The 17,910-nt window shown below is 43.1% G+C and overlaps 1 protein-coding gene across 2 annotated transcripts; it reads left to right on the forward strand.

Moving 5' to 3' along the window:
• Nucleotides 1-4,599: 4,599 nt before the first annotated feature.
• Nucleotides 4,600-9,256, forward strand: LOC139062016 (uncharacterized). Of its 2 annotated transcripts, none has more exons than XR_011515622.1 (2): nt 4,600-4,848; nt 7,758-9,256. XR_011515622.1 is itself a non-coding variant. In XM_070542079.1 (2 exons), exons 1-2 carry the CDS (start codon nt 6,172-6,174, stop codon nt 7,812-7,814), a joined length of 1,305 nt encoding a protein of 434 aa, XP_070398180.1. In that variant the 5' UTR covers nt 4,855-6,171; the 3' UTR covers nt 7,815-9,215. The 2 variants fall into 2 exon arrangements, 1 of the variants encoding a protein (XP_070398180.1); XM_070542079.1 differs by lacking the exon at nt 4,600-4,848 and adding an exon at nt 4,855-7,419 and having other exon boundaries at nt 7,758-9,215.
• Nucleotides 9,257-17,910: the final 8,654 nt, after the last annotated feature.

Consider the following 17,910-nt stretch of genomic DNA (forward strand, 5'->3'; position numbering starts at 1 on the left):
ACGGGTAAACGAGTAGCAGCACATTCAATGTCAAAGAGAGTAAAAAGTTATTATCAGGAGAGGGAGAATGTTTAAGTGGTTAGCAACAGTGTTCAAGCCGATGGCCCCCTCCATGAGGCCACCACAGCTCAGCATAACAACATTGTAGCTTCTTCTGGGGAGAAAAACACTTAGAGAAAAAAATAAAGTTAACAGCTGAAATAGCAGGAAGTAATGCAGTTAAAGAGCAAATTGTAAAATAAAGTAGAGGAGTGTGGAAAGTGGTCAGTATGTCCTTCATCAGTCTAAGCCTATAGCAGCATAGCTACAGAGATAACTGGATAACCTAGCCTTTTAGATGGAGACATGTTGGAGGCAGGGCAAGGGAGAGTCGTCTTTACCGACTACACTCCACCTCCCTCTACTTCCCCACTTGTGCAGATATGGGCTAACATTAGATTATAACCATAGGCCCTGTCAAATAAAAATGTTTTAAGCATGTTGAAAGTAAACAGAGTGTCTGCTTCCCAGACTAAAGCTGGGCGCTGGTTTCACAAGAAAGGAGCCTGATAGCTAAAGGATCTGCCTCCCATCCTATTTTTAGATATTCTAGGAACCACCAGTAAACCTGCAGTCTGACACCGAAGTGCTCTGTCACCGTTGACACCGCTGATCATCCTGCCTAGAGTCATGCATCGGTCTCCGAGGTGCTGTTCTCCAGTGGTTTAAATCATACCTTCACAAGAGGTCATTTTCCATTAATCTGGGACCTTTTACCTCGAAAACAGCACGTCTGACATGTGGGGTGCCTCCGGGCTCCATTTTGGGTCCAGCACTTTTTTCTTTGTATATGCTCCCCTTAGGCTCTATTTTTGAGAAGTACAAAATTACTTTTCTCTGTTTCGCTGATGACCTTCAGATTTATTTGCCACTTAGTGATGCCAGGTCAATTGGCTCATTATTGGAATGCTTAAAAAGCGTCAAACAATGGATGTCCATGAATTTTCTTAATCTCAACAATCAAAAAACTGAAATTTTACTATTTGGCAGTCCTAATCTTTTAAACAACGTTGTTAGTCCTCTTGGTCCTCGTTCTGGTTTTCTAAAACCCTGTGTTAAAAACCTTGGTGTGTTTTTAGACGGTTCTTTTAATCTTTACAGACAGGTGAGTGCAGTGGTCCAATCAGGTTTTTATCATTTAAGGCAGATAGCAAAGGTGAAGCCATACCTTCCTGCTCATGTCCTTGAACATGTCATCCATCTGTTCGTGTCCTGCTGATTGGACTACTGCAACTCCCTGTATTCTGGCCTGGACCAGTCTCCCCTACACCGACTTCAGCTGGTCCAAAATGCAGCGGCCCACTTGCTGACTGGAACCAGCAAGCGGGATCACATAACCCCGGTTCTGGTCTCTCTCCATTGGCTTCCTGTCTCTTACAGGATCCATTTTAAAATTCTACTTTTTGTTTTTAAATCCCTTCATGGTCTGGCCCCAGTTTACATCTCTGAGCTGCTGTCTGCTTACGTCCCTGCCTGAACCATGAGGTCCAGCTCCCAAGCTCTTTTAACAGTGCCAAAAACCCGCCACAAGACTCGCGGCGACAGAGCTTTTTCTGTGTTTGGTCCCAAACTGTGGAACAAGCTACCTCTCAACATCAGGACCACACAGAATCTAGAGCATTTTAAATCCCTTCTTAAGACGCATTTTTTTTATTTGGCTTTTAATGCAGGTTGACTTGAGCATCTTAATAGTTTTTAACAGTTTTTATTACAGATTGTAACTGTTGTGTGCTCATCTTATTTTAGGTTTTTATTGTTGATCTGTTGTATCTGTTTTACCTTGTACAGCGCTTTGGGTGTAGCTTTGCTGCTGTAAATGCGCTCTATAAATAAAACTGACCTTGACCTCTGTTAGGAACAAATGGAACAGTCAGGTCACTGATGTATGATGGAGCTTGATTATTAAGAGCTTTATATGTGAGAAGGAGGATCTTAAAATCTATTCTGAATTTAACAGGTAGCCAGTGTAGGGAAGCTAAGACAGGAGGGACATGATCTCTCTTTTTAATTCTCATCAGAAATCTAGCTTTAGCATTTAGGACAAGCTGAAGACTTTTAACTACATTCATGGCTGGTTATTGCATTGAAAAAACTTTGTTAAGAATCCTGAATGATAAATGGTAAATGGCATGTATTTGATCTAGCGCCTTCTAGAGTCATGGAACACCCCCACCCCCCCCCCCAAGGCGCTTTACAACACAATCAGTCATTCACCCATTCACACACACACTCACACACTGGTGGGGATGAGCTACAATGTAGCCACAGCTGCCCTGGGGCGCAATGACAGAGGCGAGTCTGCCGAGCACAGGCGCCACCAGTCCTTCCGACCACCACCAGCAGGCAACGTGGGTTAAGTGTCTTGCCCAAGGACACAACGACAGCGACAGACTGAGCGGGGCTCGAATTGGCAACCTTCCGATTATGGGGCGAGCACTTAACTCCTGTGCCACCGTGCCACGAATTATGTATTTTTAGCTACTTATTTGGGTTATGTGATGGTTTTACTGCTTTTGGATCTGACAACAGCTCATACTGTTGATCATCAGATCTTCCTAGACTGACTGGAGCATTGGTTTGGGCTTAATGGGCTGGCATTGCGCTGGATAAGATTATATCTGTCAGACAGGTCCTTTACTGTTGCAATGAGCTCATGGTCATTGGGAGATGCTCCCCTTAATTGGGATGTTCCTCTGGGCTCTGTATTGGGCCCTTTGCAGCTTTCCTTTCATCTGCTCTCATTACGAGTGCTATTTTGTAAACATAATGTACGGTCCTACTTCTATGCTGATGACTGTCAGATCTATTTTCCTCTGACTTATGGACAGCAAGGTATGGTACAGCTAATAGTAGACTGCTTACACAATGTGCGTTCCTGGCTAACATAAATTTCTTGTGCTTTAATGACATGAAGACGGTTTGGTCGAAGTGACCATCAATGAAATGGCATTGGCCTGTTGTCATTAGCTCCATTCCAGAAATCAGTGGTCACTGATTTAGGAATGAGGCTTGACTCTTCATTGTCAATTATTCCCCAGGTGAATACAGTGACAAAGACTTAATTTTTTTACCTTAGGTGCCTGGCTGGTGTTAAATCTATGCTTTCCAAAAAGGACTTGTAAATTGTGGTGCGTGCTTTTGTTCTATTGCACCTGGTTTACTGTAGTTCACTCTATGCAGGTGTAACGTGAGGAAATATGGGTTTTCTGTCACAAAGGTGGTGTTGGACGCAGCGAGGTCAAAGCTGGGTCATTGAGAACGTTCACCCACAGATTAAGACCTGAACGCCAGCGAGTCTGGGAGGAAACCATAACATCTGCCACCTGCGGTACCAGAAGGAGTTCTCATGGACAAGTAGTCATAACAAATCAAAACATAAAGTTTAAACTTCTTTTTCTTGATTTTTAATGTTAAAGTAACAATTATCATTTTGCTCATTATAAATGTGTTTAATCAAATGAATGGTTCTTATGCTTTGGGGTAATTATAATGGATTAATGAATCCACACTTAAGTAGATAATGTTGAATGTTTGGTACTGACCTTCACACACACCCACACACATCTTCCCACAGTAAACTCCAGACACATTTGATGACGCACACGTTTGCTTTGAGAAGAGAAGGGTTTTTGGTAAGTTTCAGTCTTATGATGACAGTTTGTGCTTGACAACGAAAGAGTGAGGACGTGTGAACAACCGCTAACGGGGAACGGAGCCCATGGGCTCAATCCCCCCCCCCCCCCTCTCTCACGCTGTTTCTGCCACGCCAGGTAGAATAGCTGAATCGCGACTTCTAACGCAGACTCATTACCGAGTCTTTTGATTTCTGAGTGAATTAACTTAAGAAAGCGCGTCGACAAAACGCTTTACCATCAACGTGTACCGAGGGCAACTCTGGACCGGTTCCGTTCGACACCTACGTCTTCCCTGTCAGCCGTTGAGTGTCATCTGGATGAACCACAACATCCTCCACGGCCCGGATCCGAAAGAGGGCCCACAAGAGTTCGGTGAGACAGCACACGGTGTTTAGCGTTTGGATGCATCTTTTCCAACTAAACCTAAGTTTATTCAAACCATCACTTTTCACTCAGACACCTGTTTCTTCCTGAAGCAAAATCAGATGCACACACGCATCCATCTCACCTCATCTCACCACACTTTGCACCCACACGCATTCATAATCACATCATATCACTCTCACAACTCACAACATTCTCAATCTTCATAAATTCACCAGAAGGTTTATTTGAGCAAGAACAGCATATCAACTGTCAAAGATTGTCCCACAAAGGAATGTTGATTGTATTTCCTGTTTGTCAATTTTCAAAATCATTAGTTTAAATTGAAGAATTAAAACTTTTAATCGTCAAACTGGTTTCCTCATTGAACTGAAACACAGACACTCAGATATTATCGGCAGTTTATCGATGAAAACAACCTTTTAGTCTTCTGAACAATATAAAACTTGGTTATTGAATATTAAAAATTAATATTCCGAATTAATACGTAGCATGGTTCCTCTTTCATAAAAGAACATAAAACCACAACGCTACATTAATGGCGAGCGTATCCAGTCTTCTATATCTGCGATATGTCTGATTTCTAACATCTAAAAGCTACAAACAACGCTTTTCTCTGTGTTTCACTTTTATGTCTTATTTTGAAAAACACCGGAAATTATTCCGCTGAAGTCACTCTTCCGGGAGACGTCCTGGTGGAAACTTGACGGGGAAGAACTCCGATCTCAAATTGACCGCAAATTACAAACAATACTTTGATTTATCCCATCTTCGCCTTCGGAGCGAACGTGTGAGTTGTGCTTTTGACTAAATTCTGTCCATTTTGACGCGCCGCCGCGTCTCTAACCTCTTCAGGTCGGAAAGCGACATTTCCGCTCTGAAACTTGCTGGGTGAACTACCGTGAGCAGCTTATCCTCAGTTCCTACAATTAACACTAAAATTCTCCGAACCTCCGTACCGAAACTAAATTCTCGGACACCCTTCGTCTCAGTGTGTTGACACTGTGGGCGAGCTATTGTGGAAAATATTTCCATTGCATAGGCGACTGATCAAAGACGAATTTAAACGGAATGCTCGTAGGCACCTACCGTAGCTTAAATTTGCTCGGTAAACGTCGTAAGTCGGGTCATGGCCGTCACGCGTTACTGCATTCAGATTGCGTACGCTTTCAAGACCGTTTAGCTAAGCGGAGCGAGATGCCTGCTTGTTAATCGGGAAAATTTAAGTCTGGTCGCTACAGACAAAGGACGCTAGACCTAGCCGGAGAGCTAAGCTAGCGAGCCACAGTTGGACAAAAAGGGAACGCGTCCCGTTAAATTGTCAAACCATTTCTGACACAGTCAGTCTGTGTCCTCACAAAATCCGCATTGGCGGTGATTCTTGTAATTCACTACGGTGTGTAGAATCTACAGTTTGCTACGTTTGTCCGTCTGATACCAACATGGCAGCGTAGGGTTTATTATTTTTTTATTTTTGTTTTGGACCGGTAAGGGTCGGCTTTCACAGCCTCCGTTGCTCGGTTCCATGCCTTTTTCTTCCATCTTGTGAAGTTGTGTGTATTCATTTCTCTATCAACAATTCCTTGTTTTACCCTGTGTCATAAAGTTAAGTTACGCTACGGACAGTCCTTGATTGTGAGATAAATTAAGGAATTTGCCCGGAGTTTTACGTCGACTCAGAAGGTAAAAACGCGAGTTGCTCTGAACTTAATGAGAGAGGGACGAGACACGACAAACTCTTTCTTGCACTGTTGCACCTGATGTAAGGTTCTCTGACGTTCTGCTTCCAGAACATGCCGAGACGCAGGAGACTGTTCACCGGCTGGGCCAAGCTGGTCCCTCCGCCCGCCCGAACGGGCCCGTTTTAGGCGGGTGCCGCCGGTCGGGCACGGTGGGGACTAGTGGCGGTGGTTCGGTGCCAGCTGCACTGGGTCGGAGGTGGTTCTGGTCTGCAATTCATGACGTGAATTCAAACAACATGCTGTTTACAGTCATAACGCTTTTTCTTTACATTTATTTCTTCCAGGGGGTCTAAAACCCACCATCAATATCAAGGTTTGAAATAAACAACACTTTCTCTGCTACTTTTAAGCTGAATAAATCTCTTGAGCCTATGGTTAACCTCTCTGACGAACAGGTTGTGCTTAACCCTTTGGTTCCTGATGCTTCTTCTCTGTCATCCATGTTAAAGGCTGACCATCTCTCCAGCATGGGTGTGAAATCTTCAGGCTGTGATCCACCACTTCAGTCAGAGGTCTGCTTTAATCGTCAGTCCGCCTCATGCACAAACCACCTTCTTTATCGGGGCGTGATGGAAACGTCAGCCGCCGTGAAACACTTGTGGTCTCTGGACGGAGCTACCATGCCATTTAAGGGGTTTGTGCCCGGACATCTTGACCTTTATGTGAATGACCTTGTCATTTCTCAGTTTGTGACCTCTGCTAATACGGTGGCCAATTCTTTTCTCTTTTCACAGGGGTGTGACTCTGTCTCTGGCCTCTGTGTTCTATTTCCTGTGATTTCTCTTACAGGTGACCACGACGACGCAGTAAAACCTGCGGTTTCCAGCAGTCCTGTGGTCAGTGGCGATATTGAAGGAGGCTCTGTGGTTGCTGCGATCACCTCTCTCATGGGCCCGGGGGCAGTAGGTGCGTGCAGTGATGCTCTGCTCGGGGCCCCTCCTGACAAAAGGGGGGTGCCGGGTGGCACTGAGTTTTCCGTTGCGGACTTCAGGCTGTTCGGGGGAACGCCTCCTCCGAGCGGGCGGGTCATTGCAGAAATTGACACTGACCTTCCACCAATTCAGCTGACAACATTGACCTCCGACCCGGAGTTAGGTGCTGCACCTTCTACGGGACGGAGTTCTAGTCAGTCTGTAACTACTCTGGTTAAACCGGGTTTTTCTGATTCTGTGTGGGAACCTCCATCATTCTTGGGAATAAAGTATTCTTGGCTTCAGTTTTCAGGACAGAACATGTTCCTTTCGCTTGCGTCATGTCTGTATCTGATTCCAAACATAGCTAGGTTTGCTTTGACACCCGTGACACAACCATCCTTGGATCACTCCTTTTCAGAACCTCAAAGTCCAACACCTCCAGGTCTTTGGACATCTGAACACCTACTCTTTCAGCACGATTCAGGTGACGCTGTGCATCTTCTTGGTAATAGAGCTTTTAAGAGCTTAAGAACTGTTCTTTGTTATGCTTCTCCTGTCTCACAGACATGGCTTAAGTTTGAGCAACAAAAGGGGGGTGGGGAGCCTCCTCCTGCTTTGCGAGCATCATTTTCGCATTTCCAGTTCACTACTATTTCTGATCACAACAAAGTCGCCTCCGTAAAGCTGCAACCCAACTTTGAGCAGGTAAAATAAGGTTCTGATCTAACAGTTAAACCATCAGCTTCACTCGAGTTCCGGACGGAACCCTCAGGTAAATTCAAACAAGTTTCCCTGTGGGTTCGTAACACAAGATACAAACAGTTTGATAACCAAATCGCTTATGAGCCTGCTCCCACAGATACGTCCAAACTCGTGTCTCTGTGGGTCCGCAATACCAGATTCAAAACGCTTACTGAACAACTCTATTCTGACCAACTCTATTCTGACCGGATTCTTTTCCGCTAACTGGTGGACCGTTACTAATTCTCTCGTTTGTGGGATGAATTTTTAACAAATGTGATATCCTTTGAATTTTTTTTCAGGTTACCTGCCTCCAGCCAGGACACCTGCTACTAACTCACATTTTTAGGGATTACTAACCTACTGATTTACATTTTTAGAACTGAATTACATCTCTATCTTTTTATTAGTGCTTTGTGTAGCATGATTATATTTGATTACAAAGTTAATTTTATTTTGTTACTATTTCCCTTAAAGGGCCACAAGCCAATTTGCCCTTCATTTTCATGATTATTTCTTTTCTATATATGCCTTTACTTAGTGCAGCCTGCTGAGTTTCACATATCAGTTAGGATTTACTTTCTTTTATTTGTGTTTTCACTGCATCACATTTTTACATGACATGTAGAGCAGGGTGCAGAACATTTCTTCTTTAGATAATTCACAAAATGCCTACACATTTTCCCAGAGGCACCCATAGATAGGTTTTGATTGATTTCTTTGATTTGCATCAAATGCTATCTATCGTGTGGGCTGTCTCACTTTGTCTCCTTCTCCGAGCTCGTATGGACTACATCCCACCAGAGGGGTCGTCTTCACCATCCTTCAACTGGTTTCCTGTCGCATGGGGCTTCGGTCGTGGTTCGAGATGGGTCGAGGTCTGCGCTGGACTTCGCCTGGACTACGCCTGAGGAATACATCACCTGCCCAGCTCCGTATGGCACACGAGCTGCTTATCCTTTGAATACCTTTGCATTATTGCTGATGAAAAGTAACTGCTATTGAAATAGCTCTGCTTTCAAGATTTCCTAAGTGGATTACTTTATAATGATTGCAACAGTTTTGGCCTTAATCATCTGATCAGGATAGACTCCCTTCTACACGAGACCTGTGGTGACGCTTCATCGTTCCTGCCTTCATCTGGGATGTCTACCTTCACGAGTACATCACGTTATTGAGGTTGTGACGTCAGGTGGCCTCTGTTGACCTCCATGTCGTCACAAAGGGGGGGTCTGTAACGTGAGGAAATATGGGTTTTCTGTCACAAAGGTGGTGTTGGACGCAGCGAGGTTAAAGCTGGGTCATTGAGAACGTTCACCCACAGATTAAGACCTGAACGCCAGCGAGTCTGGGAGGAAACCATAACATCTGCCACCTGCGGTACCAGAAGAAGGAGTTCTCATGGACAAGTAGTCATAACAAATCAAAACATAAAGTTTAAACTTCTTTTTCTTGATTTTTAATGTTAAAGTAACCATTATCATTTTGCTCATTATAAATGTGTTTAATCAAATGAATGGTTCTTATGCTTTGGGGTAATTATAATGGATTAATGAATCCACACTTAAGTAGATAATGTTGAATGTTTGGTACTGACCTTCACACACACCCACACACATCTTCCCACAGTAAACTCCAGACACATTTGATGACGCACACGTTTGCTTTGAGAAGAGAAAGGTTTTTGGTAAGTTTCAGTCTTATGATGACAGTTCGTGCTTGACAACGAAAGAGTGAGGACGTGTGAACAACCGCTAACGGGGAACGGAGCCCATGGGCTCAATCCCCCCCCCCCCCCCCCCCCCCCGCTGTTTCTGCCACGCCAGGTAGAATAGCTGAATCGCGACTTCTAACGCAGACTCATTACCGAGTCTTTTGATTTCTGAGTGAATTAACTTAAGAAAGCGCGTCGACAAAATGCTTCACCATCAACGTGTACCGAGGGCAACTCTGGACCGGTTCCGTTCGACACCTACGTCTTCCCTGTCAGCCGTTGAGTGTCATCTGGATGAACCACAACATCCTCCACGGCCCGGATCCGAAAGAGGGCCCACAAGAGTTCGGTGAGACAGCACACGGTGTTTAGCGTTTGGATGCATCTTTTCCAACTAAACCTAAGTTTATTCAAACCATCACTTTTCACTCAGACACCTGTTTCTTCCTGAAGCAAAATCAGATGCACACACGCATCCATCTCACCTCATCTCACCACACTTTGCACCCACACGCATTCATAATCACATCATATCACTCTCACAACTCACAACATTCTCAATCTTCATAAATTCACCAGAAGGTTTATTTGAGCAAGAACAGCATATCAACTGTCAAACATTGTCCCACAAAGGAATGTTGATTGTATTTCCTGTTTGTCAATTTTCAAAATCATTAGTTTAAATTGAAGAATTAAAACTTTTAATCGTCAAACTGGTTTCCTCATTGAACTGAAACACAGACACTCAGATATTATCGGCAGTTTATCGATGAAAACAACCTTTGAGTCTTCTGAACGATATAAAACTTGGTTATTGAATATTAAAAATTAATATTCCGAATTAATACGTAGCATGGTTCCTCTTTCATAAAAGAGCATAAAACCACAACGCTACACAGGCTTGCCTCAAGCTTTGACTTCCAGGCTCTAGCTGGTGCAAAATGCCAATGCCTGTTTTATATGTGGGGTAAGGAAGTGGAAAAGCATATCCCTCATATTGGATGATTTGAAACAGATGTCAGTGAAACATTCAATATTCATGAAGGTATTGGTCTTGCTACTCGAGGCCCTAGCAGGGACAGCACTATCCTACGTTGCTGAGTTGCCAGTAGAGTATGTTCCAGCGCATTTCTTAAGCTCCTCTGACAAGCACCTACAGGTGGTCCCTCGGAGAGATATGGTCTCTCTTTTGATTCTCATCAGAACTCTAGCTGCAGCATTTTGGACAAGATAAAGACTTTTAACTACATTCTGTGGACTTCCTGAGAGTAATGAATTAGTGAGGAGTGAGCACCACCTCACCCCTGCCATGTGGACCTCAAGGGATAAACCATAAATCCTGCTCAATGGTCAACTTTATTTGCAGGGTAACCCATGAAGACAGTGGGAGGGTTAAAACGTTGTCCTCCAGCAATGATGCGTACGTTATTACGGTGGGACCTGGATTCCAGCACAGCCATCTCCTTCAACGTGGCCACCATTTTAGCTTAGAGATTAACAACCAGTGTTGGGAACGTTACTTTAAAAAAGTAATTAGTTATAGTTACTGATTACTTTGTCAAAAAAGTAACTCAGTTACTAACTGAGTTACAAGATCATAAAAGTAACTAATTACCAACAAAAGTAACTACTTAGTTACTTTTTCATTAAAGCATGCAAGAATGACTACAATAGTAAAATATAAATGACTAATGACTGAACATAATAAAATGTATGTCCAAATGTTTTATATAAACCTGAATAATTTAAACAAATAAGCACTTAACAGGAGGAACTACTAATAGGAACATTAAACTAATCTAGACTATTAAAAGGTCACTGTGTGATATTTAACAAAAACCCAATCAGCTAAAATTTAAAATTGCAAATAGAAAAACCTGTAAAGGTTCCCGAGCCTTTAAATGGTCTCTCTGTCTAGTTAAATTACAGAAATAAATGTAATTTTGCACAGCATTCTAATTTTTACAGCTTCACATAATTGTGTCTTTTTAGTAGCATTTCTGTTGCTGCTAATCTAGTAACGGTTAAATAAATAAATAAATATCCTTTAAAATGACACTAGAAGAGGCACAGATCTGATGGAGGACTTACATTTACTAACTTGCGTCAGACCCAAACACAGAAGAGCTGAAGCTGGGTGGTAAACACACACAGGTAGTTCTAATAACACCTGAGCTCCATGACGTTTGAGACTGATGCATCAGTGTTACAGCGGGACTAAAGACATGATCAGAAACAGGTTACAGCTGGATGATCTAGGAAGGCAGAAGATCAGGAGTCAGGACGTCTGAGCGGTGAACAGGTGAGCGGACCTTCGGGACGTCCCGCTGTCACGCTAAGGGCACGGCTGCAGACCCGCAGATTCGCTGCTGCAACAAATCTGCGGGTCTGCAGCCGTAGATATTCATCACGTCTTCCTCGTTCTTCGCGGGCCGTGATGCTCTTAAACATCTACCTCTTTAGCTCCTGATCAGCTGATGACAGCTTCAACACACCGCACGCATTTCCTTACCAGTAACAGGAACAACGTTTTGATAAAAGAAGACGTAATTAATTAGTTTGCTTGTTACAGAAAGTTTTATTAACGCGGTTATTTTAAACGGAGTTATTCCCGTTGTGTCTACAGAATGCAGCGACTGAGACCGTGAGGGTCTCCACCCACCCGGCCAATCATCATCGAGTTTGTAAGTGCGTTACCGACACCTCTCTCCCTGGCTACAGCTGAAGTGTGGCGGTCGGAAAGCCTCATACTGTTGCTCAACGTTCGACAAGCACATAGTAACGCACAGCGTTCCGTCCCCAGTAACGGTAACGGCGTTGCAACGGCGGGAAAAGTAATTAATTAGATTATTCCGTTACCTATAAAAGAACGCCGTTAGAAACGCCGTTATACTTAAACGGCGTTACTCCCAACACTGTTAACAACAGCATCCATACATGTGGAAAGAGACCGTTGTTTCTGTTACCATGCTTTTAAGTCCCGTAAAGTCCACCCACATGACTGAAATATCTGAGGACAAGTTTTCAGCTTCTGTATGTTAGACCTGATTCTCCGCAAGCGCTGCCGACAGCTCCCTTCTTAACTCTGATGAAATTTCAGCCATCATGGAACAGTGTCAGAAGACGTGTCAGAATGTCCAGGTAAGGGTGTGGTCGCACCACAGATGGGGGTGGGCCGAACACCAGTCAAAAACACCGCCGTTCTTACCAGGTTTTTGCAACATCATTAATGTTCAAAGCAAATTCCAACACGTTTCAGAAGCACAACAAACAACCCAGAACCAAAAATGCCACAGAGACCTAAAAACATCCAATAATACTCAGACTTTTTAGGAGCAACAACCAATGCGACCTCATCCATTTGGCGCCAAACCAGAAGTCTAATGAGGTGTTTTGTTGAAAAAGGCTAATTTATTGTGGCCCACAGCTTTATTTGTGCTACTTGTAAAAGTTGTCATTAATAACTTCAAATGTCTTCCCGTTCCAGCATCTCAGTCTTTCTATGGTTGTTTTTGGTCTCAGGCAACGCTAAGCTTCTCTCCGTGCTGCCACACCTGGAGTCTATGAAATCACATCTTCTGTTATCTCCACCTGGATCCAGAAGCTCTACAGACAGCTGGAGTTTATTCTTGCTTTTTACACATTAACTCACAGGCTTTGGAAACAAATCTCTTCAGTCCTTCACAATCCTATCTGCGTCTCAAGGTCAGAAAAAAGTTCAGAACTGACCTGATTCATTCTCTCGACTCAAATAATATAAAAGAAAATGTGTTGTAAACAGCAAATCTTCTTTGTTTACTTGTTTGTTTCCGTCTTCCCTAAAACTGATTAAAGAGTGTCTTCTGCCCACATAAACATTGCTGCTCTGACAAGATTTGGAGTTTTTTTCCTTTTATTTAACTAGAAATTATAATCATAAAAAATAATCATTACCATGGCGATTAAAGGCTCCAGCATTGGGGTTTGAGGAGCAGTGACACTGATGACGATGGACAGTTGTGAATCATCTACATGCACATCCTCACCAAATGACTGAATAACAATGGAAGCACAAGCAGAGCAAGATGAAATTAGCTCTAATGACATAATCGCTGCTCTCTTTAGAGCTGACATGTTGAGTCACTCTGCGACCGGTCAAGTCGCATCGATTTTCATCAGGGCTGAAACCTGATCTCCACTCGGTCCTCTTTAACTGACTCGTCTCTCTGATGCCCCCAGATATTTATGTCTACTGTCTGAATCTGCAGAGCAGGGACTTAATCAAACCCAGAGCCAGCTCTATCAGTATTCAAGTCTGCTGCTAAAGAGGAGAGAAAGAGAAAGTGAACAAAGACAAGGAGGAGGACTATGAGACAAAGACTTCTGGAGGTGTGATAAGGCCACATAACTAGACTCTAAAAAGCAGGTGAAATAGAAAAAGAGTTTCCAAAAATGACAGATGGAAACCAGAAAGGATTTAAAAATAACTGCATGTTTGCATTGTGGCAATGCAGCTGCAGACTTTCTGAGTGGAGTTAGCATGTTCTACCCCTCCATGTGGGGTGTTGGTGTGTTCTCCTCACACTCGATTACATATTTAGAACTCCAGTAGATATCTATTGCTGCTTTTCAGAGAATCTTTTTAGAAAAACAAAATATTTTGTAAAATCAAAGCACTTTCTGTCATCTTTTAATAAGTTTAAAACTTTTAGAAGGCTCTTTGCAGGAGAATAGACTATGTGTACGTTTTAGGACACCCCCAGGTCTCAGGCGTCAAACATCAGACTACAGAGGTAAAAGTCTCAGGTTTCTTTCAAAAATCCATCAGACCTCAGGAAAAGGTTGTCAAACCAAAAGTCTTCAGAAACATGGTTAAGTCTGGTTTGAGTCTTTGTGAAAACTAGCGTTAACGGCTATTAGCTGCAGATATTACACAACGCTTATCCATCCAGTGGAAATCCCAGGTTAGGCACAAGCTCCCTGCGTGCTTTACTTGATGAAGTAGTTGAAAAATAAATGGATATAAAATAATGAAATGCTGCCAACCACACTTCAAAGTGTGTTACTTGTCATGTAATGATTAAAGCCCTGCGTTGTTCTAGAATATAAGTTAAGTGGTTTCCTAGTTTTACTGGCATTTACATTTATACTGGGTTCCTGTTTCCTTGTTTACTTAACTGCAAACAGGAACCTTCCACAAAGGGTGTACGTTATTCTGCATGTTTGTAATTGGCAGCAACAACTAGCTTACAATAATTAGCATTAGTGGTGCTCATAAAAATGTTTTTGCAAGCAACATCTTTATTTATTTTTTATTTAACCTTTATTTATCTAGATGAGTTGATTGAGAACTGATTCTCATTTACAACGACGATCTGGCCAAGAGGCAGCAGCAACAGACACATACTTATCTTTACATCAAAGAAAAACAGGTAAGATGAAAAAAAACTACATGGAAAATAAGGTAAACAGCTAGACATAAAGACAATGGACTGTTCTCATATATAATATGTACAAGCAATAAAAACATACTTAAAGCAGTTTTTAGTACTCAGAAGCACATTGATCAGAAAATATTGATCATAATGATTTGTTGAAGGTAGATAATGGATTGTAGGTAGTGAGCTGCAGTGGTTTCTGCAGCTCATTCCAGTCGTTGGAAGCAGCAAACTGGAATGAGGCGCAGCCAAAGGAGGTGCGAGCTTTGGGATTAACCATAGAGATGAAGTTACTGGAATGTAAATGGTGCTGGTTGTTAGAAGTGATGAGTAATGAGCGAACATATGACTACCTATGATGGTTTTATATATGAACTGATACCAAAGTGACAACCTGCAGGAAAGGAGTGATAGCCAGTTAACGAGTGAGTCCAGATCACTGTGTTGAGTAGTGAAAGGAGCACTAGTGCCAAACGGTTGAGTGATGAATGACATCGAGTTTATAAAGACGTTTTTTGGCAGCAGTCCTATAAATGATGTCACCGTAATCTAAGATTGGCAGGATTGTCATTTTGACCAAGGTTTGCTTTGCAGAATGAGTAAAGGATGACCTGTTGCTATAGAAACTCTTTGCCTCCTCCTCACCCGTCTCTTCCGCGACTGTGTGAACCTGGTTCCTCTTCAGGTATCACGCTCAGGGAGAGCTCAGGTCTGTTAATGATTAACTACCGTCGATTCACACAAAATGTTTTTGTACAGTTTGACCCTGACATCGCATGCGCTGGAAAACTGTTGTTTCTTTAACACACTTTCTAACAGGTACCCGCTGGACTCACACGAGAACGTGGCACTCTAACACCGACATCTCTCACGTGCCACACATGCTACTCCAGGTACAGAAATTCACAGTTTCTAATTCTGTAATTTCTGGTACCCACAGCAGGGAGAAGCGTTTCCTCCCTGAGTTCCTCTTATTTGCTAATAAGTTTGGGTCGCTCTTTAACTTGGGTGTGTTATCAGTCATCCCCAGTAGGACTGCCACTGTCAAACGACACGTCACCAAGTTTAAAAGGGCAGTACCTATCTCTCGAAAGCATGTCTTACAGACCACCATGGTCCACACTGGTGAGCTCTCTCTTACTTGGATCCAGATAGACACAGGTCTGTTGTAGAGTTTTCTCCTTTCTATGATAACATCTTCTTTCAACCTGTGACTTACTCCTGGTCCTCCTCTGACTGCCGTTTTCCTCACTACATGCTTCAACTGCTGTCCATCACTTGGGCTGGCATACACACTACTCTGTCACTTCTCCGCACGGTTGTCCACCTTAAGGGACTCACTACGCCTTTTGGGGAACCATCCAAAATTAACTCCAATGCCTAAAATTCTAAACGGTACTCCATCACCTACCGGCAAGCCTCCTCCAATTACATCTCCATCTCTAGTCATATCTCCAGCAGTATTTAAGGGGGGATGATTTTTATCTCCTCTCCTTCGGTTCTCTGTTTCAAGTCACACAAGTTCTGTTTGAGTGTGTGTGCGTGGATAGAATTCGTTTCTCAACATAATGTACAGACTTGGACGACTCTGATGTCATGCTCTGAGATTGTTTATATCTATGACTGAGTTCATAACAGTTAAAAGTGAGTAAATCCACCAACTATTATGTTTAATCCAAATTCCATTTCTTTTTCAATTCCGAGAGATCTTAAAATTTGTACAATATTTTTACGTATTTTGTAATATATATTATCATTTATTTTGCTCTTCCTTGTTTGAAAACATTTTGCTCTAAAGCTTTAATTTGCCTTACATACATTATTGGGTTTTGTTTATTTTGTTCTTTTTGCGACACTTTTCCAGTACACGTAGTTTACTGCATTCACTCCTTTAAGCTGACCTCTTTTCACATAATTTCCACACACATATCACATAAAGGTACATCCAGTACTAGTGTTTTTTTATTAGTACTATTCCATCAGATGCCATCTATTGGGCCATTCCCATCTGTACCGGGTGGGCCCGGGCCGGGTAGCCCCAGTCGGCCCCAGCCTGGCCCGGATGATTCCACACATCCTTGCCTTAAGCCCATGTGGGCTGATTTTACCCACCAGTCAGAGGCTTGCTCTAATGGAAGGTGTGAATTTGCTGTCAGCTGTGGGTGTGTTGGCCCTGGTCGGCCTGAAGCAGACCCCCTCGAGAAGAGGGCTGAGAATGAGCCTCGGTTGGCCCAGGAAAATTCCAGGCCACCCAGATATGTAAACAACCTACGCTGCCCGGCCCGGGCCGACCCGGTATAGGTGGGAATGGCCCATAAGTGTGTCTACGGTCAAATGCCCTGTGTGTGTGTTGTGATACTTGCTGAGTTTCGCCAGATGTCCTCGATTCCTGAGATAACATCACTGCTTCATCACCTGGTTCTGCTGCTCTGGGTTTGTGTTTGTAAACAAGTGCTGAAAGGTGAATACAAGTTATTAGTGACTTGTTTCAGTTCATTGGAAATATAATGTTTTATTCACATTAGATGAAGAAGGTGGCAGCATCAGCAAAGTGACTCATGATACTACGGTAATCTGTACAGAGACAGAGACACGTGTCCAGTTGTTACCGTAGGAGCTGGTGTCTCTAACGTACCAAACAAGAGTGCTTCCATTCTCCCTTCACTCAGTCATTAATTAGCTCGATCAAGAAACGTGTCAGACAATAATTTCAGATGTATTTGAAGATTCCTGCCTTAGGTTTCACCATTCTCCTGGAGCCTCAGGCTGCCAGTTAGTCTACAGACATTTTTTCACCCATGGTCCTCCCAGTGAGCTCTCACTGATCTACATCGAATCTCCAGGATAGCCCAGAAACTCCCCCGAGGCAGATCAGCTCAACGTCCATGTGCTTAGATCCAGAGGGCTCCATGGGTCTGGGTAGTTTTTATTTAGAGGTTACGTCTATAATCTGGTGTTGGGTTTGTGAGTGTTGCTGTGGTGTTTCCATGTCTCTTTGACCTGATTCATCTCCACATTAGACACACAGCAGAGCAGCTTGTTTTCTCTGAAGCCTGCGGTGCAATAACAGCAGCAGATGTCAACTCTTACATCTGATCACACTAAATCAGACAAATGTGGATGAAAGGTGATGAAGGAGAAATAAAGTCCATGTCCTGAGGGATCTGGAAGGGACGAGACGACTCTGGGTGTCGAAGCATTGCATGAATGCTGGCTGCAGCAACGGAACAAAATTAACACTGGCAACAAAAGAGTATGCACACGTTGTCTTTGCTACACACCAACACTGAGTTCTCATGTCACTGGCTGCAGGCATTAGTTTCA

Source organism: Nothobranchius furzeri, chromosome 12 (assembly GCF_043380555.1).
Source record: "Nothobranchius furzeri strain GRZ-AD chromosome 12, NfurGRZ-RIMD1, whole genome shotgun sequence".
Classification (NCBI taxonomy): Eukaryota; Metazoa; Chordata; class Actinopteri; order Cyprinodontiformes; family Nothobranchiidae; genus Nothobranchius; species Nothobranchius furzeri.